The sequence below is a fragment of the Guillardia theta genome (assembly GCF_000315625.1).
Source record: "Guillardia theta CCMP2712 unplaced genomic scaffold GUITHscaffold_27, whole genome shotgun sequence".
Classification (NCBI taxonomy): Eukaryota; class Cryptophyceae; order Pyrenomonadales; family Geminigeraceae; genus Guillardia; species Guillardia theta.
This window is the reverse complement of record NW_005434647.1, coordinates 692,381-716,778: the sequence shown is the minus strand read 5'-3', so window position 1 is coordinate 716,778 and position 24,398 is coordinate 692,381. Positions and strand designations below refer to the sequence as shown.

Sequence of the window (24,398 nt, the reverse complement as noted above, 5' to 3'; positions counted from 1 at the left end):
CGTTGTCGACGGGCTTTCAAAGACATCGACTTGAAAACTGTACAGGATTATGCAGTGTTCACTGACGCACTGGTGCTGAAATTGTTACATTTTCTGCAAAACATCGGGCACGCAACGTTGAAGATAAGCGACGCGGATGATAGCTTGCTACAAGTAGCGGCTAGTTATCTCAAGCTGAGCCAGCATACCATCAACACTTCTCATGTACGAGCAAAGTTGACGCTTCTAGGTGACCTCTTTGGACAGAATGCAGAGGGCGTCAAAAATTGTTTCCTTCATTACTTCACCTCGTTTCAACAAGGAGCAGATTCCAAAATGCATCATGATCAATTCCAGCTGCACATAGACGCGCAAAAGCTTCGAAGTCAAGTAAAGAATCATCGGCAAAAGCAAAAGGCATTGTGTAAGAAAATCAGACATTGGGCCACTTCGCACTATGACACTGTTGACGAGCTACAAAAGCAAATACACGATTATCACTCAAGGTAACCAGCGAGCTGGAATGCACCAGAGCACTGACATGCCACATGCAGGTATGTAAGGCCTGAACATATTAGCCAAGACCAGAACAGCAATATCAAAACAGCATTCTCTCTCCTCGCACATACAATGTGCGAGAACTTCAAGTCAATGCCATTGGAGGATAGACGTGATTTCATCCGAAGCATTCTTGAAGAGCATGAGTCTCTTGAAGAATCCAATGACGAAAGTCCTACTGCCAAGTGCTTTCTCACCATCTGCCATGTTGAAAGGGCGATGGATAACCTCCGTTCTGCTGAGCTTCCCGACATAGTTTCAGATATCGTAATGTTCGCCAGTCAGGAAGGAGATGGCATGAAGAGCAAACACCAAATCATGCCATTCATAGTGAGCGACTGGATACGACAAGGCTTTCGAACAAAGGACACTAGAGGCATGCGATACTCTGAGCAAGTCATGAGTTTTGCTGCATCAATTTGGAATGTCGGCACCTCAGGTCTATATCGCTTGCTCACAGGGCCGGGGAACAAAAATACTGGAACTTTTGATACGGACCAGATGTTACACAACTTACCTCTGCCATCCACATCCACTCTTCAGAAACGAGATAGGCATCTCATGAAACTGCATGGCAATGATAGGTCCAGAGTGTGCACATTTATGATGGATGAATTCCGTCGAATGAATCCTGAGCATTGTCAGACTGGAGTGAATTGTTGTGCGATCGACAAAACAATGATAAATGCAGGATTTTGTTCTGTGTTTGAGGAATGTGAAGCAGATCTGGGGGGTATAACAAGTCATGAACCTGACTTGGCTCAGCGACTTGACCTGCTTCAAGATCGCAAGGAAAAGTTTTGTTTGACAGGAAAGACAGAACACTATATCAGCGAACAGCTGGTTGGCATGTTGAGATCCGATCAACAGAGTGTGCATCAGAGGAAGGGTGATATGGAGCAAGCATACAAGAAGGTTCGAAATGCATTTGTTGCCAAGCATAGAACCGGAGGCGAATCTCCAGAGGATGTCAGGTTCACACCACATCAACGTTACCTCAAGACAGTAATTGAAGGCTGTGAACAGATGGATGTAGAAATTCCTCGATTGATAGGAAAACTGGAGGGAATGGCGAATGGCGATCTGCCTGTCAACGAATCAGAACTTCAAAACGAGTTGTACAAGTACAATGAGAAATTTTACAAGCATACAGTTGCTGGACTGGCTGAAGATGCCATCAGTGTGGTTGCACAAGATGGATGTGCGAGCACACCCCCTGTCCCCATGTACATTGGTTTTTCAACCAAAACGGTTTAAGTGCCAAAAGTTTAAGTGCGTGGGGAGAAGAAGCTTTTCAACGCAGAGGAAGGAACACGGGACAAAGAGAATGAGTGCAGGTCCCAACCTCGATCTCGGAAACGTATACATACTCAATCTTTGGATACACGAGGAGGATTCACAGGACAAATGCCTAGATTTCAGGGTTTACGAACTTTGTCTGGTTGTAAGTCTACGGAAGAAGAGATAGAAAGGACAAAATGTCAAACATTAAGACGTGTACAAAGCGAACAAGTATAGAGAATGACAATTTGTATGTATCTCTAAATACAAAATGTTTGTTTTGCATTGTACAGATTTTCATTCTTGAGATATTCATCCTCGAAACAGTTTGTCGCGGGATCGCCATTGCGATTCCCAACAAATTCTACTACCCCACCCCTGTAAAAAGGATTGAAAAATGTCCGGCCGGGCCGGGCCGCTCCGGCCGCCCTACTATGATGCTGTGACACGGTACTACGGGTCACGCGGCGGTCCGATCAGCGGCGGGTCGCCCGGGGTACTAAGCGCCCCCCGGCCCCCCCCCCGGTACTATAGTACTGGCTCGGCCCCGGGCCAAGTCACTAGGATGCGGGCCCGCGTCAGTGAGTCAGTACTAAGGCTAGTACCGGGGGCCCCGCGGTGACCGTGGGCCCGGGCCGCCCGGCCCGGGGCCCGGCCCACGCCCACACTGTGGGCAGGCTTCGAGCCAAAACGGACCGGATGAGCCTGGCACTTTGAGGACTCCGGGACCCACCCGGTACGGTAACCGTTGGGCCTCCGCCGGTTCCGTTCCGACGGTTCCGAGTTCCAATTCCCTTCTGGAATTTTTCACGTATCGAAAAGGGTTCTTATTCTCAAATATTTTGATTTTACGGTTCTGAAATTTTGAACTGTCACTGAAAAAGATTCTGAAATATTATTGTCTAACGAAAAGAATCCTTTTCGCAGGTTTGTGGGTCTTGATTTTCGCGCCAGTTTGAAGCTCGTCTGAAAGTATTTCAATGCTCTCAACACTACCCGGTCTTTTTAGGATCATGTACCCATTTCAATGTCATCATCCCAAGCCGAAGTTCTCTTTGAGCTCTGATTTCGACCTCCGAAAGCTCAAGCCTCCCCAGTCTAGCACCCCTCATGGAAAACAGCGTAACTATCGCCATGCAACTACTGCGCCGCTTTGTCTGGTCTGCTCGGAGAAGCCTCCATACAAGCCCCTCAGGCCTTCACCCGCGAGTACACTCCTTCACCACAGCTACTCATGCATCATCTCGCTATCACTCCTTCACCACAGATACTCATACATCATCTCGCTATCACTCCTTCACCACAGCTACTCATACATCATCTCGCTATCACTCCTTCACCACAGATACTCATGCGTCATCTCGCTATCGCGCTTCAACATATCTCAAGCATGCGTGTGAGTTGCTGGAGATTAAAGATCCGAATGGGACCGCCTATGTCGTTGCACTAGCGCTGAATGATAAGGATGCGGAGAAGCAGCTGCAGCTGCAGAAGGCGGAGAACTATCATCAGATTATTGTCAACTACTACAAACGGCAAGTGTCATACATCTCTCAGAGGTGAAGACTTTGTTTGCCATGGTGTGGCCTCTACTGAATGATTGCACAAACACAGGTATCTGGTTGAGGATCTTTTTAGGAAAGCTATGGATATCATTGCCAACAGTGAGGACGGCGGCGAGGAGATCAACTCTGTACAGAAAGGCTTGCCGCGGAAGGACTTGGAGCTGATGATTCAAAGACAGCTTTCTATGCGCTCCATGAACAGGCACTTGCAGACGAATAATAGCTTACGACTGGCCGTATGGAAACGGATCGGGTTACCAGAGGACCTTTTGATGCCTGGTTTATCAGAGGAGAAGATGTTGTATGGGTACCTGTCGGAACACATCCATGGACCGACGGGGCTGTTTGTGTTTTTATCTTCACGTACAGCTAAGGAGGAGATCAGATTTTTCAGCGAAGTTGCACATGTTTTCAAGAAGGAGGTGGACTTTTTCGATGACGCGTCAGCAGAAGAGGGAGAGCTGATGGAGACTAAATCTATCCTGGAAAAGCATAGGCGAAAATCTGAGGACGACAGCGAGCCAAAGCCATGACTTGAACAGGATCAAGGTACGAGTCGATATATGCTTGCTGATTACTGATGATGTTGCCCGCAGAGTCTTTCTGATGTGCGACGCCGAGATAGCAGCTTAGATCATTGCCAGTCTGTTGTCGTGTTGTACCCTTTTGTCTTAGTCATGAATTCGTCGAATGACGCAAACAAATCTGTACTGTTGCTTGCTTGAATGATGTGGCATCCACAACTAAGGCGGTATCCGAGGCAACATCTCCCCGTGACGGCCCAAAAGAGCGGAACAATATCAAGAGAACCTTTACAACGAAGAGACAAGAGAGACCGTCTCGCATCATGGCATTGAACCGGATATAAAGAGCACAACTGTATAAAGAGCTTACTTTACTCGCACAACCCCCGTGTGTGGCAAGGAGACTTTCACAGAGTCAACCGCCCGGGGCGGGCCCGGTCTGGCCCGCCGGTGGTCACCCGGGGCCCCGTCGGAGAGGCCGCCGGCCCGGAGGACGGTTAAAGATCCGAGACTTAAAGATCAGTACCACTACGCCTAGTCAAAGTCACTCGGAAAGATCCGAATCGGAGGCTCCGAGGCGGCTGACTGCAAACGACTGACCTTTGGACTTCGGGGGGCAATTATTCGTGACTTGCTGACCGCCCTCGGCGTTTGCCGCTCCGATCAGCTGAGATAGTTCTGAGGGGGGCCCGTGAAATCTTTACAACTCGGAATCAAGCGAGATATCTATCTCCGACCCGAGGAGATCCGATCGGAGTCTCGGGAGCCCTCAACTCAAAAGTTTCAAGGTATCGCTTCATGCGTGTGGAAAAATGTTTTTTTTAAGAAAAAAAATCTCGGAACCATCGATCACCGATCATCCGGGCTTGAAGGGCTGCCCCGCATGAAATTAATAGAGTCTCTCCTATTTCTTGATTACTGCCCTCGCTATCTCACCTCCCGGGTGTCACGGGCTACCAACTTTCTACCTGTCGACGGAGTCTCGGAGACTTGCAATGCACTTCCGCAATATCATCACCCTCATACTCGTTTGATCCCTTTTGACACCACCTACCCCTCACTTTTCCATCCTTCTTTGAGGGATTTCATGGGTGCTCACCGGGTCAATGCTTCATTTCAAGGGGCTCGTGACAACTGCCCGAAAAACGCGTGACACCTCTCAACTAAGAGAGATTTTTACTACAGCACAGTCACGGCACTCCCGGGTAACCACCAGTAATTTGTACCAGATACTGGGGAGGGGTCATTGTAAGAGTTTGTTCTGGTACCGGAGATGACATGCCAACGTGTCAGCATCCGTCGGTACAGCAAAGCTCTAAACGGGTCCTGTTGTATAGGAAAACACTGGGTACTGAGCGGATCCTAGAGGGTGGTGACGGACCAGCTCCGATGGGAGGAGATATCCTGATAGGTCGAGGGATATCGCATCTGACTTAGAAGCTGACTTAGAAAATCGAATGTGTAGGGACCTGAGTTATATCTTTTAGTCCGTCCCTTAATAGACTTCAACTCCTCGGATCGGTCGGAGTCGCAGAAAAATTGCCAGGCACGGCATTAGTGGGGTGGTGCGGGTTATGCAGAAAATTCCAAAGTCAGAGGAGGGGTGTGGTTTCCTAATCCTTGATGGTGAAAGTATGGGTAGGTATACACAAAAGGAAGCAATGAGGTAGGGTAGTGGAATTACCCGATCGGATTTGGCCGGACCGGAGTGTCCGAGTGGGATATGCAAGACAGAATCGGTGGAAACCGAATATGGTACTGGTAAAATAGGGGGTAGGGGGTGGTCTCGGGAGGCGTCCGATTTCGTATACCAGAGACCAGTTCCGAGGGGGTACTGGAAACCCCGGTACCCGTGATTTGATGCTAATATAACGGGGTAGAGCTTCGCTCGGAAAACTCGGCAGGATGACAAGATGCAACGATTCGCATTCGGGAGTAGGAGACAGGGGTGGGGTAGGGCGGAAGGGGGTGGGGCCATATAAGTGGTATCGACGTGACACACGTTGGTCACGATCGTGGGGTAAAATGAGCGGATGCAATCGGAATGGGGTGGTGGTGGTTTGACCGGAAATCAGGATTGCAAGGGGTGGGTACTGAGACTCTATGAAAAAGACCCCTAAAAAATACGACAAAGGTACCGGTACATTTGATGAAATGCACACATCGTACGACGTGGTAGATAGGGTGCACTGTGTTGAGGGGTGGGGTGTATAAAGGGGTTAGAGAGGGGTTATTCCTGTGAGGCAGGTGAGCTTTCGGAAAAAAGCGACGGAAACTATGGCGGCAGGAGGCGAACCGATTGCAGCGCGCGGAAGAAGAAAGCATGTCACGAATGTTTGCGAGCCATGCAGGAGATCGAAAGTCAAGTGCGACGAAGTTAGACCCTGCTCCAGATGCCTTCGAAATGGCCACGCGGAACTATGCTTGAGCAGGAGCACGCACGATCCCAAACTCGGAGAAACTTCACCTCTGCATATGACCCATTCCTTAATGCCGGAGTCAGCCCAGCGCATTCCTTCAAGCGTTCTCGAAACTCTCAATGGATCCCTTTCGTTGGTTCAGCATCAAGTGACGGCAATGAGCTCGAGCTCTGAGGCCCTTGCGCACAATTCGTCACCTCAGTCCTTCGCTTCTCCAACTTCAATCTCTCCAAGCATGTCAGCTGCACAGGTCCTGCAACAGCACCCCCCGACCCTGAATACGGATTTGTTTCTTCCCCAGCAAAACTTCCAGCAGCAGCTTCAACTGCAACTACAAATCCAACAGCAACTTCGGGACTTGCAGCAAAAGCAGCTCCAACTCGACATGTTGCAGCAATGCAATCTGATCGCACCCAAGACAGAGCCCAGAGGTATCGATCCGTTGCTCTTGATCCAGCAGCTCCAGGCGAAGTTGAGCAACAACGTTGCCCACGACACAAACGTCAATCCACAACAACTTCAATCCAACATCGCTGGGTTGTTCTCGCATCAACAGCACTTTGTAGGCCAGGAAGAGCCCTCCAATGCCGACGAGGCCGTTGCTTCACTGGTGGCTCTACGGAATCCTCAAGATCAATCTTCGTTGGAGCATGAACGTGGGGCGGGAGAGGAGGCTCGCAAACGTCACAGAATCACCACCAAGAGAGCTTGTGACTCGTGCAGACGTTCCAAAGTCAAGTGTGAAGACATGCGGCCTTGCACGCGGTGTGTGCGGAATGGACAAGGAGACCTGTGCTCTGGAAGCGCGACAGATGCTGAGATTGCGCATGACAAGGAGGAGTCCTCGATCATGGAGGCAAAGAGGAACAACAGCGTTTCAAGCACCGACTCCTTATTGCCTATGGATGGTTTTGATTCTCAACTCACCGAGATTAAGGCAAAGAGGTGTAGAGTGGCGAAGAAGATGGCTTGCGACACGTGTAGGAGGTCCAAGGTTCGATGCGACACGGAAAGACCTTGCTCTCGTTGCGTCGGACTTGGGCAGGAGAGCATGTGCATGAGCTCCCTGGGGGAGGTCAACGACAAGAAAAGCCCGACTGATTTGAGTGCGCATGTCAGGTCAGTGTTTTCCTCCTTCTTTGCTCTCTTTGTTGGCTGACTTGAAGAGCAGTGAGGAGCCGAAAGTCCCAACGTTCTCGGCAGTGCTCAATGCTGACGCGCACAAACCTTCCTCGTGGCACAAGGTTGTACATCCTGTGCAGATCTCAAATCCCTTTGAGGAGGCACGTGGAAGTATCTCTGAGGAGACGTCGAGTCAAAACACCAGCGCGGCGAGCTCTCCTCCTGAGAGCCTCACCCAGTCTGTCAACTTGCTGAGCTTCATGCAGCCCAGCACCAGCAAGTCCTTGGACCTTTCAGCCCTCCTGGCACTCAACTCGCAGAACCAGTTGTTGAACTCGCTGACGAGCCCTCTCTCCCTCGGACTGCTTGCAAACAACACCTCAGTCCTGGGCGGGCTCCGGCCTTCTGTTCAATTTCCAGCTCGTGACTACTCGGAGCCTTGCTGGGACCTTTCAGCTGCAAGGCTGACGGGCATGCCCTTGTTACAGGGAGTTGTCATGGGACGGTAAAGGACGTGTAGTATAGATTTAACGCTGTAGAGGCGTCTAGTTTTGTTTCGATTTTCAGAATACACCTGTAAGGTTTACTTCCCTTGCCTTCTCGTCAGCCGCTCACCCTCTCCGTTCCTGCTCACGTAGAACGCTCCTTCTCCCTGCTGCGTTACCTCTAGATGGGGTTCTGCTGCGGTCGGTTTAGCGTGTCGATGGCGAGCCAAGCAAGGCGGTGGAAGCCCATCCTGTGCGGGGTGAGGGACAGCGGCAGAGGAGGAGACATCTATGTCACCTTCTTAGTGCCTCGGCCGCCACCATCAGGTCCATGTACTGCGAGAGCCTGAACGCCTGTCAGCCTCTCGTCCCCATCCTCCCCTCCCTCCATCTCCCTCGCTCTCCATCTCCCTCACCCTCTCCCTTCCTCTTCGTCCTCATCTCAACTCATCGTACCAGCGGACGCGGAGGGCGTTGGACAGCATGGAAAGAGCGAAGGAGAGCATCGACGCCTCCTTAGCATCCCTGCATGAGGGTGAGAGAAGCGCCAGGACGGGGAGGCTCATAACCTTAGGCCAGTCTTAGTGGAGTACAAGGTGGAGAGCCTAGTCAGGATGTGCGGCACTTGACCGAAGGCTGCTTCGACCGCCACCTGCTGCGACTTCACCTCCCGCCCCTCGCTCCTCTCACCCGCCTGCGCATGCGAGGCCCCGTCGTTGACAGACATGTCGCCAGTGCCCATCAAGTTCCGTTGCCGAAGAGACTTCCATGCGTTGCAGCCGTTGGCTATGGCGAGCATGGTGGTGAATCTGCCAGTTCCAGTTAGAGCAGGGGAGGATCAGGGGAGCAGGACCTGGCAAGCAGCAGCGCATGGCGTTGATTCTCAAGCCGCAGGAGCATGGAGGGAAGGACTTCGAGCATGAAAGACTCGGCTATCAAGTTCCTTCCGTTGACATCCTGCATCGCAACGTCATGTGCGAAGAGGAGCACGAGGAACGGTACAAGGGATCCGTGCGAGAGGAGGAAAGTGCCAATGGAACACAGGTTGAAGGTCGTCGCGATGCTTGCAGCAGTCGAGCTCTGCATCCGCATCAGGTGGGAGCAGGAGCGGGTGGGGCGTGACCTGCGAGGACAGGAAGATAACCTCGTCTATCATCCCCTTGGCGAGCTCGTAGGGCTCGATCCTCCGACGCAGGAGACGCATGGCTTCGCTATGCTGCAGCTGGGGGCCTCCCCGGTGAATGCTGACGAGCACGTCATAGATGACCTTCTTGTGGTTGAGAAGGTCGATGGGCGAGAGGTCGAGGGAGCTCTGGAGCTTCTTTTTGAGCTGCTCAGGGGGTCAGAGAGGCGGGGGCGGGGAAGGCTCACCTGAGATGCGCTGTCTTCCGGCAGCCTGTGGAGGACGAGGGACATGTTGCGATCGATGACGATGAGAGGCTTCGTCTCGTCTGCTGTCAAGTCCGTGAGGAGCTTCAGCAGGACTTCGATGGCTTTCTTGCAAGACACGGCCTCGTTCTTCCCTCCCTGCTCCGTCCTGTGCGAAGTCGCTTGCATGCAGAGATGAGCGACAGTGTCCACCATCGCGTACCGCACGACACTGATGAGCATGTGCAGCGCCTGCGCAGCTGCCTGAGACTGCATGCGATCAGCGCAGCACCCTTGAAACACTCGCTCGGCAAAGCTTGGAACACACTCCAGCACAGCCCAAGCTGTGAAGGTCTTGACAGCCTTCTCCAGCTCCGCCTTCTTGCCCCAGTTCTGATTGAAAACAGACTCGACGAGCTTGTTCTCGACCGTTCGGTCCTCCATGTTCAGCTTGCCATACTTTTGTATCTCCGAGTGCCGCCGCAGCCAGCAGGCGTAGCAGCCCCGCGCATCCTCTGCCGTCCACTTGAGGGACTCGCGCTCCAGACTCTCCATGAAGATGTCGCTCTGGTGGAGCTTGTAACGGTTGACGATCAGGCAGGCGATCAGGAAGATGTCGCCAAACTGCTTGTGAACTTCGAAGTTCGGAGAGTCCGGCGCTGAGCTCGGCATTCTGCTCCCGAGGACGTCGAGGCGGAAGGAGATGCCGAACAGAACGTTCTCGAGGTACCGCTGAGCCTTCACGATGTCCATGGTGGCAGGAGACTTGATGACGTTGTTGAGGAAGTGAACGTAGACGGCTACGGGCACAGGGTCGTTGGCGAGGTCAGGAGGAACTCCGAGGAAGGTCGCGATCACCCGCGCTGACTCAGCGCTGCACCGGGAGCCCTTGGTGACCTCCTCACACAGCAAGTTCCAGAGCTGCAGAACGGGCGCGTTGCCAGTCACCTGGCTGTGGATGTGCGCCATGTTGCGGCACTCGTCCTGTACCATGCTCTCGATCGCAAGCACGTCCTCCACACACTTGGGAGCCACGTTCTTCCGCAGGTCATCCCGGCTCGTGCTCTCCGGCGCGGGTTTCTGCCACTGGACCAGCGGCTTGATGTGCATGCGGACCTGCTGCTCGTCCATGGCTCCAAGATCAGTGAAGGCGTCACAGACTAGGTTCCAGACGTCGGGCGTGTTGGTGGGAGCTGAGGGAACATTGACATGCAGGAACTGCGGCCACTGCCGCACGCGTGCAAACGCCTGCTCGATGACGCCCTGCGCTCCTAGGAGGTCCTCGACCTGCAAGATGCCCATGAAGGGCGACCGCGTCCAGATCTTGACCTCGTTCTCGACCTGCCCGATAGACAGGATGATCTTGGGCAAGTGCCAGAGGAGGAAGTGACGGGCAACGATACGGTCGGGGGTCCCGAGCTTGGAGCTGCTCAAGATGAAGAGCAAAGAGAGCCAGAGGTTGTAGGCAAAGTGAACGCTGCGAGAGCCCTGCAAGTCTCTGATGTCATGCATGAACAAGGCCATGTCGTCAATGTCCGCACTGCTGTGACTCGAGCGATCCATGGTCGACCACATAGCCAACATCAGCGTTCTCCTCGTGACGTCATCGTTCTGCATGTCTACACCAAGAGTGTCTCTGAGATGAGAGGGCTCACATAGGAGGCAGAGCTGCAGAGGATCGTTGTAGACTTTGAGGTCATTCCATAGGCTCTGCAACTTGGTAGACGATTTGTTGCTCTGATACAGCTCATGGACGTCGGATGAAAATCCCTCCCAATCTTGCGCGTTGACCATCGCGATGTGAACCATGTTCTCAAAGAAGAAGTCAGAATGAAGAACGCTCTTGAGCGAAGCAACACAGAGTTCCATGTTCATCTCCACACATCCGTCCACGAGCTCCTGCATCGCCAGTGGGTCAGTCGCAGAGAGCTTCACGGTCTCGTTCCAATGTTTGATTCCCTTCAAAAACATTCTCAGGCATGGCAGCACGACATTTGTCGGCAGCTGATCCTCCGGCATATCGCACAGAGAAAGCTTGCCCGCCTCACGCTTGCACCAACCGTTCCACACAAACACCTTTGCGATCTCAACAACGGCTTGATACTGGTGCGCCTTGCTCGGATCAGCTTTCTCCACCATCCCCATCATCGTCTCTGCAACCGTCTGAGAGTGAGTGGGCCACCAGCTGACGATCGCTTCCTTGATATACTCCTTGAGCATCGGGCTCGGACAAGGTCCATGGAAGAAGAGTTTACAGAGGTGTTGGAGAGCTGGCGAGACATCCACAGCCTCCGACTGCAGCAGCAAGGTTGGAGCACTCCTCCGCTCCTTCCACGAGGTCAGCAGGGTCTTGTTGAAGTCCTGATCCTTCCGCAGTAGTTGGATCCTCTTAAGGGCTCGTAGCCCGGACTCATTGCCAAGACTCCTTTTGGACATAGTCCGGGTCCTCAGGTCGAGCAAGCAAGAGCCTGTAAAGATGTCATTAGTGTCATCGCACGTTTCTTGCCGAGGGGAAGGATGTGTTGATCGCTACAGGCGCTGCACTGAGCCTGTTGAGCTTCAGCCCTCAGCCATGACACGCTCAATTTTGTTGATAACATCACGAGAAACAGCATCAGAGCTTCAATAAGATGGCTACAACATGATGGTTGTAGACTGATCTAACATCAATGATTTCATCTTGGGCACATGCTGATGGCTCATCATGACAAATTCGAGACGGACAACATGAAAGCTGATACACCTTTCTGATCACACGACAAAACTAACTTTTAAGGACAGATTTCGCTTCATGCACACTCACACGGCCTCAGTATCACATAGCATCTCGGTCCACACAGTTCACCATCACGCCTACACTCATCTGCATTCCTCCCACTTGTTTTCTCTCTGCCTCTTCACAGCACTGCTCAGTCCCTTCCCTTCCTGCATCCACCCGTCCTCTCGATTCTTTTCGTCCTCCAACTCCAGAGCGGACAAGCAAACACACACACACACACACACACACACCACATACATCTCTCAACCTCAATCGCTCTGCTTGTGCTCTCATTCATATCAGACATCTCTTGCATTCAGGCATCACGACCATCCCTTCATTTCAGACATCCCTCACCATGGAGCACTTCTTGTCTGACCTCGCTCAACCATCCCTCTGACTTCTTCTTCCTTCTTCCTTCTTCCTTCTTCCTTCTGCCCCTCCCCCCCCCACCCTCCTCCTGCTCCCCCTTCTCCCCCTGCTCTCTTCCCGCCTCTCTCCGCCAATTTCCCCTCCCTTCCCCTCTGCATTTTTCGAGTCCACCTCCGCGCGAGCCCGGGACCACATACCCCACATACCCACTTCCCGGGTAACCACATCCCCACACAGACCGAGAATTCTTTCGATGCGAGTTTGTGGTCCCGATGCGCGGGCAACGCAGCGTGAAGGCAGCGATGGCGCAACTAGCGGTGCAGCGGCAGCAGAGTCGATGCTGTTCAGTATGAAGCTGCAATGCTCGGTAGAGCATGAAGCTAGAGAGGCGGTGCCATGCTTGGAGAAGGAGGGAAAGGAGGAGTGATGGAGCTGTGCGGGAGGGAGTGGGAGGGGAGCAGGATTGAGACTGGGCAGTGTGAAAGTATTGGTGCCATATCAACATGCGGCGATTGAGAACAGAAATGAAGGGACCCGTGAGAATGTATCAAGATACAAGAAGACAGTAGCGCAAGGGTACAGAAACAACACCAGCGATACAAACAACTGGCTTGTAAGATCCGCAATATTCTTGAGGTCTAGATCTACCACTATCAAGATCTACACAAACATGCCCAGGCTCAAACTGACCTGCATGCTGAATCGTCAGGGAAGGAGGCGGAAGGGAGTGTTTCGGACTTGCAGCCATCGGCTTTACCTTTGATCATACCTGTACTGGGTAGGTAATGTCATGTCAGATGCTTTAGCAATGATCTCACAGCAAGCGATATGGAAGTTTGTGACATGTTCACATTTTTGTGCAGTTGCAGCCCATGACTGAGAGCAAATCAAAGGAGCAGAACAGTCAGCATGAGAGCAAGGAGCGTGATTCTGCTAACAACGAGCGCTCATCTTCAACGATGAAGCTGCTGTTTGCGAACGATGGAAGCTTCATGGAGCAGTTCCTTGCTGCGAAAAAGAAGGAGAATAGACAGGACAAAGGAGCAGAGAAAACAACGATCAAGGTGGATGGAAAGCAGATCGTTGCAACCAGAACAATGTTGACAAGCTTCTCAACCAAACCAAAGAAAGAGAAAGACCCCTCACTTGAACCAGAACCTGAAGATCGGATGAGGAAGAGGAGGAGAGACGAGTATTTGATTGAGATGCAGAAGTATCGCAGCAGCTCTTGCGGTTGTGAAGAAAGAAAGAGGCCGCTTGTGAGATAAAAATGAAGCCTTTGGATCCCTGTAAGATGAGCCCATGGAGCATGCATAGCCAGGAGGAGAAGCTTGGTTTCTTCTGTGCACAAGGAATGTGGGTAGTCTGCTCCGATGTATCAAGCTTTGTAAGTTTTTATCCCGAGTCCCAGCATCCCAACAGCAAAGATATACTTCAACGTGTCGTCCTGTACATGTTGTGCTATCTGTAGCGGGAGCGTCAAATGCGCCAGTGGGCCGGAAGCAGCCGCTACCTGCACTCCAAGAGCTGCCCCGATAGTCGATCCAAGAAACAGCATCCTCCCCACTTTCATGGATGTCAACTGACGTTCTTCCGCATACTGAAGCTCACCTCGCCACCTTACATTGCCCAAGCGATGATGAGTATACAGAGAAACTGCCGAAGGGAAGATCATCGCCACCATCGATGTTCCCACGACAGCATGTTGTGACATTCCTGCAGCTCTCTCAGTCTTTCTCACTCACCCTCCTTCCTTCACCTGAGAATAAGGCGAGCAAGGGTGTAACTATGATACCTCCTCCGATTCCCAGCAATCCCGACAAGTATCCCGCAGTCCCCCCTGAGTGGAACATCAATCCCGTGGAACGTCAGTCGTGCCTCTGCAGCAGCTGCCAACCTGCTGCAACAAGGATGCTGATGTAGGGGACCCTCGCGTGACTGGGAACAGACATGAGACCTGCCAGAGTTCTCAGCCACATTGCCCCGGACACATGACAGGCACGGCAACCTGGAAACTCTCCGAAGGATTTCTTGCACTGATCGCAGACGACATCGAGGTACGGGAAATATTTCTTCTCTGCGTCTGCAGAAGCCAATCAACAACTTATGACGCCGTTGCGCTGGGTAACCGTGCAACGAGATGAAGAACGGATCCGACAGGAGGTTACTCTTGTGGCTGGACTCAAGGAGCCCTTCCCTCAAGGGGACAAGCGGCGCCGATATCGTAAGGAACACCTAAAAGACCTCTTCATGCTGCAGTGAGCAGGTGCATAGCAAGCGATACCCCCATGACCTTCTTGAGGGTCTTGTGCGAGATCTTCATTGTGGCTCGAGCGCCGGCTGTACCCTCAGTCAGACGGCGGAAGGATTGAGGTCAGCAAACCTGGCGCTGAGAACATGGCTACCACTGCGAGGATTCCAGCGCCAAAAGGATCCGCCTGCCCGTAGCTGTCGCAAAAGAAGCTCGTCAAGCAGCGAGATGCAGCATTCCTGCATACCTGAAGTAGAGCACTGCCGAAACCAGCCCTGTGCCCAGCACAGCCACCAAGGACGTGGCAGAAGCGTGTCTTGCTTGCATGCTCATGGGCTTGCACGTCAGCAGGGGAACCATGATCACCCCTCCTCCGACGCCAAGTATGCTTCCAAAGGTGCCCGCAAGGGTCCCGATAGGCATCCCGAGGAAAGAGATCTTACCCGACGTGTCGCTACTTTCCTCCTCCTTCCTGGCGACGGATTCATCCGAAGAAAGCATCCGTCTCGAGACAAGATGAGTTCCTGGCCTGGTAGAGCGATGGAATGTTGGCCGGGAGTGCATTCGAGGATCACTGCTTCGCAATGAATAAATGAGGTTACGCGCTATCGCACCCCGAACGATCGCAACATGCGCAAAGGGAGGAGCGACTCTCATGAAACGAGCATGGCAGCTTGTTGACGTGTATAGACTGTTCGATGCGACGTGGTGGTGCGAGAAAGACATGCATCCGTCTCCCGACGCCGGTGTCTTTCCATCAAGGATCAAACTTGTAACTAATCTCGATGGTCTGAAGATGCTGATGCAGCTGAGCGATTTCTCACCTCCGTCAAAGTTTCTGTTCGATGTCAATGAGCTGATGGGCATGGCACGGAACTTTTCGCTCCTCCCTGCCCCATGCCATCGGCTCCTCCTCCCTCCCTCCATCAACCATCTAATCGACGACATAGCGACCAATTCAACATCAACTACCCTCACCCACCTTTACATTACCCCCACCCTCATAAAGTCCCTTTTGTACCCTCACCTTTCTCTGTGTGACTGGCACAGATTATTACCCCCACCCGGGAGTGTAAGGATACCCTGTAAACAGTGTGGGGAAAGTGCCAGCCATACGAAGAAGAAAGTAGGATATCGGAAGGACATTTCCTAGGGCATTTTCATACGTGTTGTCAGGAGGAGGCCATGGAGGTAAGGAACCGAAGGAGAAGGAGGAGGGGGGGGGGGGAGGAGAGGTGAGAGGAGGGCAGGAAAGAGGGCAGGACAGGGGAAGGGAGGACAGGAACGGACAGGACAGGACAGGACAGGACAGGACAGGACAGGACAGGACAGGACAGGGGATGAAGGAGACGGGGAAAGGGAAGGGGAGGGGGAGGAGGGGGAGGGAAAAGGGAATGGAGCGGGTATGCGAGCGCGTCAGAGTGGCGAGGCAAGATGTTGTACGAAACGATCGATGAGAGGAAGGAACTGGGGAGAGTTAAACCTGAGCAACAAGATGGTTGGGAGACAGAGAGAGAGGGCTCGCAGGAGGAGAACAGATGCAAACAGGACTAGCACTTATTACGATAGCAATCAGCGGAAGGACGCTGTCACGGTGACCTCAATTCAGAATAGACAGATGATAGAAGAACAGGCAGAGAATGAAGTAGACATGTAAAGAGAGAAGGCAGTGACGATCACTAGAGACTGGAAGCGACAGTGGGAGCTCTGATCCCCTCCTGCCCAGGAGAACAGGATGAGGAGAGTCACTAGGGCATCACTGACTTGCCTGGGAGTGCTTCTGATGTGGTTCGGTGGGCGGGTTGACGGGCGTCTACAGTTGCCGGAGGAAGCCGATAGGGGTATGCAAGTGATGGAGTATGCGAAGCACGGAGTTGCTTTCTTTCACAAGGTGTTCACTCCGGAGGAGTGCGAGTCGATCATCGAACTGTTCAAGGAAAGATGCAAAGTAGACGAGGTTGTTCAAGCTGCTGTCTTGTGATGAAGTGAAGATGAGGGTGTCAGGACCATCGGAATGACAAGGGAGTAAGAAGAATCAATCGGATAGACGCGGAAAACAAACTCATGAAAGAGAGCAAGCTTGACTGGATCTACGAGAGAGTGATCAATGTACTCTGCTTGCCACCACCGCACATCCTCCCATTCACGCGGTCTCCCTTGCAGGCCTCTAAGACTTCCAAGCTGATGTTGCCCTGGGGCTTCAACGTGACAGAAACAACCTCGGAGCAGTTTCGCAATCATGTGCACCAGCCCGACATTCTGCTGCTTGTCAGGGTTGACTCGGACATGCAGGTGGAATTCAATCTCCTTCATGAGTTCAAGGCCGGATACTTCTTTGACTTCCACATTGACACGAAACCCAACGATGGTGAATCAAACTTGCCATCGCTCGCGCAGTTCTGAAAAGTTGAGCAGGGACGAGCAGAACGATCAACATTAACATCATGCTATCTGCAAGGGACAAGTACAAGGGGGGAGAGCTTCAAGTTCGCTGTTGTCTTTCTACCATCACACTTGCAATGACGATGCTGATAGGTGGGTGCAATCAACGTCGTCGCGGAGCAGGGAGATATGTACTTCTATCCTGCTGCCTTTCCTCACAAGGTATGCTGCCTTGTATCCAATAGCTGTGCCAGCCCCTCCCTCCCTCCCTCCCTCCCTCTTCCTCCCTCCATCTCTTCCCCCTGCTCTCCTCTTATGTGGAAGCCGCAGGTTCATGATATCACCGAGGGTCTCCGACACACCTTCATCATCGCCTCCTGCGCCACCAACGACAAGTCAGAGGGTCAGGCGCTTCTGGCCGCTGCAGCATCCTGACAGACTTGCTGGCTGCAGCTGTTAGGAAATCAGCTGACTATCTGAACGAGAGAGTCCGCTACTTCCAGCTCGCCGCTAGGAATCACGCCATCCTTGACCAGTGAGCACTGGCTCGACTCAGGGCCCTGCTCCTAGTGACGGTGCGGTAGGTACGCTGAGTCCGGAGTGGACAGGCCGGAGGTCAACGCCAAGATCCTCTGGCTCCATGGAGAATTTCTGGACGCGTCAGGTACATGGGCGAAGCTCGTTCAGTGTAGCTGAGGACGTTGAAGGGCATCAAGACCTGGCCGACGACTTGTTCGCTCGCTCCTATGCCGCATCAGGACAGGCAACTACCTCTCGTGTCTTGCTGCGTGCGACTGAGCGCAGCGACAGGGGCCAGACTATGCTGAGCACTTCTTTGCACAGGGGATAGCAGCGATCCAGGTGAGGGGGAGGAAGGGTTGGGAGTCTCGGAGGATGGTGAGAGGAGGACAGGCGGGGCAAGTAGAAACCGGGAAGAAGACCATCGAAATGGCGCTCAAGGTTCACCCTCAGCACGCGAGGGCACGGGAGACGCTGCTGGTTCTTGGTAGGTCGGAGGGGAGAGGCTGAAGGACTCCCGGTGACTTTGCTGAGCAGAGAGCGCGATGCATGGAGACAGGAAATAAGAATGTTAAAACAATGAAACTTGAAAACCCGGCACACTGATATGCTACTTGAAACTATCATGGCATACCGTACATTACTCAGTGACCGTCCGGGACTAGTTATACTACCGTCACCCGACTGGCGGGGAGTGGCACCTCACAGAGTCACTACTAGGCTACAGTAGCCCGGCCCTAGCATCTTTCCGACTGGCGGGCCCGGGCCGGGGCGCCGCCAGCTGAGTGTGTCCGCACTGCACAGCCCATGGCATCATCATGTGCCATCCGATGCCATGATGGCCCGGAACCTCGGCGGTCCGATCACCAACTGTTGGTGCCAGATCGGACCGTCGCTGTGACCCAGCCAGTGGCGGCGGCCGCCCGGCCCGGCCCGAGTTGGGCGCCGGCACCGCCCGGGTCGGGCCCCCCGGCGAGGCGGCGGTGCCACTGTGACTGGCAGGCACTCCGACTGACTCGTGACTCTGTGAGACGATGATCGGACTGTCCGGCGACGGCACTCAGCACTGCCGCCCGGCAGCGGCCGGGCAGGCACCGGGTCGAGTCGGTCCGGGTACAAGTCGAGTCTTGACTACTACTGGTTGAGTAAAGTGTCACTGGTCAGCTGCCACTTTACAGCTCTTTTTTTTAAGGAACAGCAGTGGATCATGCGGCCTTCCGGGATTGTCCCGTGACTCGGCACGACAGGCTGTACGGGTAACCCTCTACCCCCTTAATCCCTAGTCAAAACACCGGTCCTGCACCCACGTCATTCTCACACCGCCATGTCGTCCACACGTACCTCCCTTGCTCCTGGCAGCGCCTTCCCCTCTCTGACTCTCCCCAAGGTCGGAGGAGGAGAGGTCACCTTCCCCTACAAGAACACCGAGACCCTCGTCGTGTTCTACCGTGGAAACTTCTGCCCCTTCTGCCAGGGCACTCTCAAGAGCCTGCAAGCAGCTCTCAAGTCCTTCGAGGAGATCAACGTCAAGGTCATCGCGATCTCGGCAGACAAGGAGCCCGAAGCCAAGACGACCGTCGCTAACTGCGGCATCTCCTTCGATGTCGCCTACGGCTTGGAGCCTTCGACCATGCAGAAGCTGGGACTCTTTATCAGCGACCCGACCAACTACATCGAGCAGAAGCACAAGTTCAGCGAGCCTGCTTGGTTCTTCATCAAGGAGGATGGCTCCGTGCGCTACCTCGACATCGGCAGTGCTCCGATGACCGCACGCCCTGTCCCGGACTCCATCATCATGGCTGTCAAGTGGGTGCGTGAGCAGCTCGAGACTCGCCCAGAATTTGGCAAGGTGGTGTGGGGATCAGCTCAGGCTTGAGGAGACTGAGAGAGAGGACACAAGACGAAGCCGACGAGTGTTATGGACGTGGACTTGAGTGATGAATAAGCTGAAACTTGACAGCAATCTTGCCTCTGCTGAGAGACCTGACAGACCGTGACTCGCAACTGCTCTGCTATCCGATGATCCAACTTCATCCTATCATCGGACGGTCATGGCATGACTGACTCTGCAACACCCGTCACAGTGTAACTGTCACAAACTCAAGTTAGTAGCTGAGCAGCCTGGCAGAATAACTAGTCATTTCAATCATGTGATGAAACTGGCTCGCCGCGGCGCGGCCGAGCTGATCCGACGGCGATCAGAGGCTTTGCAAGTCCGGGCACGTCATCGGTCAGTGCCCGGCGGCGTTCCGAACAGTGCCATGATGATCATCATGGCGGCGGATCAGCACTGCTACTAAGATACACTGACTTAGTCTACCGTACCCGGCTACAGTACGGTACGGCACGGCGACCGTACGAAACGCCCGTAGAGTCGGATCACAGAGTCAAGTTGAATCGCCCAGTCGGAACTTCCGTCACACCGTCTGTCAGTTAGAACTTCGAGTCCCTGAGCCTGACGGCCGGGCGCGGTTGCGACCCGGCGCCCGGCCCGGCCCCCCCGCCGGCGGGCGTGAGCCAGGCCGCTCCCGGCCCGGGCCCGCCGGCCGTGGCCGCTCGTTCACGCCCGGCGACTCCGGGCCGCGATCCGGGAGTTACAAGGCTGTAGATTGAACTAAAAAAAAGAAAATTCTAACGGTATTGAACAATCAAATTGAACATGCTCAGTAATTTGAACTCTCACTGTGAAATGTTCAAAATTAATTGAATATTCTCAAACTGTCACTCTTACGTTCGCCTAGGCGTGTACACTGTTCTACATGGCGAGAGTGGGAACAGGCGAGCGAAGGCATGATGGTTGGTAGCAAGAGCGCAGGCAAAAAACGAATGGTGAATGAGAAGGACAGTATCAGCTAGATACAAGATACCTCAACCAGCGACGTAGGAGGAACGTAGTAGAGTTTCGCTGGATTACAAGCCGTATGAGAATTGTTGTTTGAGATATACAAAAGCTGCAGTCATTAACACTATCTGTTGGACAACGTCGAATCTTGATGTTGACTTCTTAACCAATTCATGCACTTGCCACCATTAGCAGAATCGTCGTGAACTGAATTTTCATGCTGCAGAACTTTCGGGTAAGGGTAGTACCTCGCAATGCTGGACGACTGGAAAGCGTCGACGGACAGATCTCTTGCCAACACAGAAAGTATCCTTCGCTCCATCTCTCAAACCAGATCGTCGGCACCGAAGAGCAACAGATCAAGTTCTATCCTCAACTCGCTTGCTGAATCTCTTCAGGGCAGTGTAGACATGTCGGCTCAACCCCTAGACGTGTCGTATCAGTATCGTCAACGATTTACCCTCTCCTCCGATATCGACAGGCTGTTTGCAAACGTGAAGCACGAGATGGAGAGTAAAAGCCAACAGGTGCAAACGAAGATGGAGGAGTCCAAGAAGGAGGTCCTGACTGAGGTCTCGTCGCGCCTCGTCGGGGTGGACGAGGAGCTCGAGGAGGTGAAGAAGAAGCTGGCAGAGGAGAGAGAAAAGAGGAGCAAGGCCGAGAAGACTCTCAACAATCTGCTCCGCTGGCAAGAAGAAGTCAGGTACTTCATGGATGACTACAGGAGGAAGGTGGATGAAATCGAAGAGCACCGAAACAATGAGAGGAAGGAGATGCGGAGGGAGATGGTTAAGAAGCAGGAGGAGGTGAATCAGAATCATGCGGAGCTGAGGAAGGAAGTAGAGCAGCTGCGGAGCAGGTTGAACGCGAAGCAAGTGGACAAGGAAGGCACGGCAGTGCAGGCGGTGCAGAGCATGGAGAAGAGTATAGCCGCCATGGTAGCGCGATGCGACAGGCTGGAGCACGCGATGGAGACGCGGGAGCATGCTCAAAGCGCTCGAGATGAAGCGGACAAGAAAATTTCATCTCTGGTTGATTGTGATTGCTCGTGCTGATTGCTGTGGGATGATCATCAAAGTTGACGAGTTGCGCTGTGCATGTTTGTATGGACGTTTGTTGGAGCTTATGTTGGTTCTTGTGTCTGTCTGTTTGCATTCCTGTGCCTTCATCTCTCCATGTCTTTCTGTAGTCACTTGCTAGTAATTGCTGATTGTATCAACAGGACGAAAAGATTCGCGCGTTGCAGATCAAAACAAACTATCAGGTCAGCTGCTAGATGATCATCAGTAATAATACTGGTAGTGGTGGTGGTGGTGGTACTGATTGAGATGATGGTGACGATTACGATCACGATGATAATGTCATTGATGGCCATCGGGTATCTTGATGGAGTTTGTTCATCATGTACTTTCTCTCCCGCATTGATATTGGACCAACAGGATGAGAAGGAAAGAGACTTGGCCCAGGCGCAGGTTCGTCGAGGATGACATTCTGTTTTCTCGCTCACTCGCGTCCAACCAGGAGGCAAGAAGTTTGGAGCTTCTGAATAAGATTCGACACTGCGTGAGCTGATGACGAGGGTGAGGAAGGGGATTGAGATGTAGAGCAGGAAGACAACATCAGCTCGACTGCTATCAAGATCAATCAGCTGGTAACAACATCATCCCCTTTGTTCTGACCCTTCTCTTCCTCTCCATGCGTTTGATGGATTTTCTTGCTCCTCCTCCTTTTCTTGCTCCACCACCATTACCTCCTCTTTTTCCTCCTCCTCCCATTGTCATCGTCATCGTCATCGTCATCGTCGTCATCATTTCTTTTGTCACGAACATCACCTTACCTTGAGCATCTCCTTTACCGCCAAGAACAACTTCATTTCCTTGATCTCCTCCTCCAAATTCCCTTCCTTCAGTCCCCTCTCCTCTTTCCATCTCACTTCCTTCTGCTGACAGGCGGAAGACCTTCAAGCAAGCATGGTGCCGCTGCAGGAGGCAGTGGAGGAGCTGAAGAGCGTCGAGGGGGAGCAGGGAGCAGGGATGGAGAGGATGCAGGGGATGATCAACGAGGTCGTGCAAGTTATCGGTGCCATGAGCGCGAAGATGTCGCAGGAGGAGGAGCCGGGGAGGAGGCGGACGGGGAGAGAGGAGGAGCAGGTAGAGGAACGTCTGCAGGAGATGCACAAGGTGTATGAGAAACGGTTCCATGACATCGCTGTGATGATCAGACACATTGGCATGAGCGGAGGCGGGAAGGAGATGTTGCTGAGTACGCTGAGGAAGGGAAGGGAGGAGGAGAGCGAGACGGAGAGCGGCGAGTCTGGAGTCGGCGGGAGGTCCCAGTCCCTTGCTCGCATGCTGGAGGAGATGAGGAGGATCAAGGTGATGGAGGAGTAAGAGGAGACAACAGGGGAGAGGGAGGGGGAGGATAGAATGAAGAAGATGCAGGACCGTAGCAGCAGCAGCAGCAGCAGCAGCAGTAGTAGTAGTAGTACGAGGAGGAGGAGGATAGCATAGAGAAGAAGGAGAGGTAGCAGTAGTAGTAGTAGTACGAGGAGGAGGAGGATAGCATAGAGAAGAAGGAGAGGTAGCAGTAGTAGTAGTAGTACGAGGAGGAGGAGGATAGCATAGAGAAGAAGGAGAGTGGGGGGAGGAGCAGCAGCAGGAGTTGGGGGACGTGGTTGAGTGGGGTGGGGAAGAGGAGGATGCTGAAAAGTTCCTTCTGTCCATCGCAGGGGGAGGTGGACCAGGACATGTCCTCGTTTCGGAAGATGATGTATGACGTGCAGTCAAGAGCAGCAGGAGGGGCAGAAACATCCTCGCTCGTAGACGACGTGTTCGACCTCAAGTTGCAAGTTCAGCCTCTGAAAGAGGTTCACAGCCCACCTCCTCCTTGCTCCTCCTCCTCCTCCTTGCTCCTCCTCCTCCTCCTCCTCCTCCTCCTCCTGGCTTCCTTCCCCTCCATCCTTCCCTCCTCTCTCCCTTGCCCGTTCTTCTCCTCCCTTGTTCTGCTCCCACTTCGCCTCCCCTCTCCTCCTCTCTCTTCCGTGTGGTCACTCTGCCCTCTTTCCCCACCTCTTTTAAATTTCCCTCTGCTCTCTTCGCCTCTCCTCTCCTCCTCCTCTCCTCCTCCTCTCCTCCTCCTCCTCCTCCTCTCCTCCTCTCCTCCTCCTCTCCTCCTTGTTTGTTTCTTTCTCTTCTTGTCGCTCACGCTCGTTTCTCCCGCTCCTCTCAGAGGTTGAACTCGCTTCAAAACAAAGTTCATGCCCTCCAGATCCAGGTTTCCCTCCTCGCCTTTCTCCTCCTCCTCCTCCTCCTCCTCCTCGTTCTCATGTTCCTCCTCCTCCTCGTTCTCATGTTCCTCCTCTCCGTTTTTCTTGCTCCTCCTGTGCCCCCTCTTCCTTCCTGATCTCTCTCCAGTTTAAGAGAAGATCTCCTCCGATCTCCTCCTGCTCCCCCACCAGCTTCTGCTCACCCCTTCCTTCAGGTAGCAGGTCTCACCGACAGTTCTGCTCTGGTTTGCATCGCGGCGAGCAGGAGCAAGGAGGAGGAACACGAGGAGCCGAGGGACCGTCGAGGAGGAAGGGAGGAGGAGGAGGAGGAGGAGCATCAGCAGCAGCATCAGCAGCAGCATCAGCAGGGCGACAGGTCTGCGCAGATGTTCCTTGATGACACGAACTCGTCCGGGGAAGAGAGAAGGGCGCGAGAACAGCAGGATGGAGCACGAAGGAAGCAGCAGCAGCTTCTCAGAAAGGAGGAGGAGGAGGAGGAGGAGGAGGAGGAGGAGACGGCCGCGCCAGAGCCCGTGCCTGTGAGTTTTTGTGCAGCTTGAAGTGATGCTGACGTATCCTAGAGGTTGAAAGTGGATAAGCTGCTGAGCAAGGTGAATGGGACGATGGCAACAGTAGGAGGAAGGGGAGGGGAGGGAGGAGGTTGGGGGGGGGGGGGGGGGGGTTGGCTGAACACGGGTTGTACACCA

General features: G+C 53.3%; 10 protein-coding genes across 10 annotated transcripts in view; 7 read left to right on the top strand and 3 right to left on the bottom strand.

Moving 5' to 3' along the window:
* Positions 1 to 1,386: 1,386 nt before the first annotated feature.
* GUITHDRAFT_107139 (hypothetical protein) lies at positions 1,387 to 1,794 on the top strand (the record flags this gene model as incomplete). Its single annotated transcript, XM_005834151.1, has 1 exon — positions 1,387 to 1,794. One exon carries the CDS (start codon positions 1,387 to 1,389, stop codon positions 1,792 to 1,794), a length of 408 nt encoding a protein of 135 aa, XP_005834208.1.
* A 1,158-nt stretch (positions 1,795 to 2,952) lies between these two features.
* On the top strand, positions 2,953 to 3,916 carry GUITHDRAFT_107138 (hypothetical protein; the record flags this gene model as incomplete). The annotated part of the gene is made up of 2 exons (XM_005834150.1): positions 2,953 to 3,377; positions 3,433 to 3,916. 2 exons carry the CDS (start codon positions 2,953 to 2,955, stop codon positions 3,914 to 3,916), a joined length of 909 nt encoding a protein of 302 aa, XP_005834207.1.
* Positions 3,917 to 6,397: 2,481 nt separating this feature from the next.
* GUITHDRAFT_162811 (hypothetical protein) lies at positions 6,398 to 7,958 on the top strand (the record flags this gene model as incomplete). Its single annotated transcript, XM_005834149.1, has 2 exons — positions 6,398 to 7,446; positions 7,499 to 7,958. 2 exons carry the CDS (start codon positions 6,398 to 6,400, stop codon positions 7,956 to 7,958), a joined length of 1,509 nt encoding a protein of 502 aa, XP_005834206.1.
* A 157-nt stretch (positions 7,959 to 8,115) lies between these two features.
* On the bottom strand, positions 8,116 to 11,738 carry GUITHDRAFT_137807 (hypothetical protein; the record flags this gene model as incomplete). The annotated part of the gene is made up of 7 exons (XM_005834148.1): positions 8,116 to 8,185; positions 8,233 to 8,280; positions 8,391 to 8,459; positions 8,504 to 8,743; positions 8,788 to 8,891; positions 9,058 to 9,264; positions 9,306 to 11,738. The coding sequence occupies 7 exons, from the start codon at positions 11,736 to 11,738 to the stop codon at positions 8,116 to 8,118; spliced, it is 3,171 nt and encodes a 1,056-aa protein (XP_005834205.1).
* A 947-nt stretch (positions 11,739 to 12,685) lies between these two features.
* On the top strand, positions 12,686 to 13,700 carry GUITHDRAFT_107135 (hypothetical protein; the record flags this gene model as incomplete). Its single annotated transcript, XM_005834147.1, has 2 exons — positions 12,686 to 12,799; positions 13,296 to 13,700. 2 exons carry the CDS (start codon positions 12,686 to 12,688, stop codon positions 13,698 to 13,700), a joined length of 519 nt encoding a protein of 172 aa, XP_005834204.1.
* Positions 13,701 to 13,810: 110 nt separating this feature from the next.
* GUITHDRAFT_107134 (hypothetical protein) lies at positions 13,811 to 15,184 on the bottom strand (the record flags this gene model as incomplete). The annotated part of the gene is made up of 10 exons (XM_005834146.1): positions 13,811 to 13,897; positions 13,946 to 13,998; positions 14,044 to 14,148; positions 14,192 to 14,272; positions 14,330 to 14,389; positions 14,441 to 14,515; positions 14,562 to 14,667; positions 14,717 to 14,772; positions 14,816 to 14,880; positions 14,931 to 15,184. The coding sequence occupies 10 exons, from the start codon at positions 15,182 to 15,184 to the stop codon at positions 13,811 to 13,813; spliced, it is 942 nt and encodes a 313-aa protein (XP_005834203.1).
* Positions 15,185 to 16,178: 994 nt separating this feature from the next.
* On the top strand, positions 16,179 to 18,150 carry GUITHDRAFT_107133 (hypothetical protein; the record flags this gene model as incomplete). Its single annotated transcript, XM_005834145.1, has 12 exons — positions 16,179 to 16,277; positions 16,410 to 16,640; positions 16,688 to 16,792; positions 16,847 to 17,051; positions 17,099 to 17,169; positions 17,219 to 17,287; positions 17,396 to 17,468; positions 17,519 to 17,600; positions 17,650 to 17,729; positions 17,883 to 17,926; positions 17,978 to 18,071; positions 18,122 to 18,150. 12 exons carry the CDS (start codon positions 16,179 to 16,181, stop codon positions 18,148 to 18,150), a joined length of 1,182 nt encoding a protein of 393 aa, XP_005834202.1.
* A 747-nt stretch (positions 18,151 to 18,897) lies between these two features.
* Positions 18,898 to 19,540, top strand: GUITHDRAFT_152195 (hypothetical protein). The gene has a single exon (XM_005834144.1). It carries the CDS (start codon positions 18,909 to 18,911, stop codon positions 19,458 to 19,460), a length of 552 nt encoding a protein of 183 aa, XP_005834201.1. The 5' UTR covers positions 18,898 to 18,908; the 3' UTR covers positions 19,461 to 19,540.
* A 1,140-nt stretch (positions 19,541 to 20,680) lies between these two features.
* GUITHDRAFT_137803 (hypothetical protein) lies at positions 20,681 to 22,816 on the top strand (the record flags this gene model as incomplete). The annotated part of the gene is made up of 6 exons (XM_005834143.1): positions 20,681 to 21,457; positions 21,649 to 21,690; positions 21,866 to 21,898; positions 21,948 to 21,989; positions 22,036 to 22,077; positions 22,376 to 22,816. 6 exons carry the CDS (start codon positions 20,681 to 20,683, stop codon positions 22,814 to 22,816), a joined length of 1,377 nt encoding a protein of 458 aa, XP_005834200.1.
* Positions 22,817 to 24,165: 1,349 nt separating this feature from the next.
* The window catches only part of GUITHDRAFT_137802 (hypothetical protein), a gene marked incomplete at both ends in the record, with an annotated part of 3,628 nt that continues 3,395 nt past the window's right edge, over positions 24,166 to 24,398 (bottom strand). The window contains one exon of the mRNA XM_005834142.1: positions 24,166 to 24,228. Coding sequence (XP_005834199.1) covers positions 24,166 to 24,228 — 63 coding nt within the window. The remainder of the gene's footprint in view (positions 24,229 to 24,398) is intronic.

Bases quoted from the DNA above. Each gene is read 5' to 3' on its own strand.
- GUITHDRAFT_152195 (XM_005834144.1), top strand. From the start codon at position 18,909: ATGTCGTCCACACGTACCTCCCTTGCTCCTGGCAGCGCCTTCCCCTCT.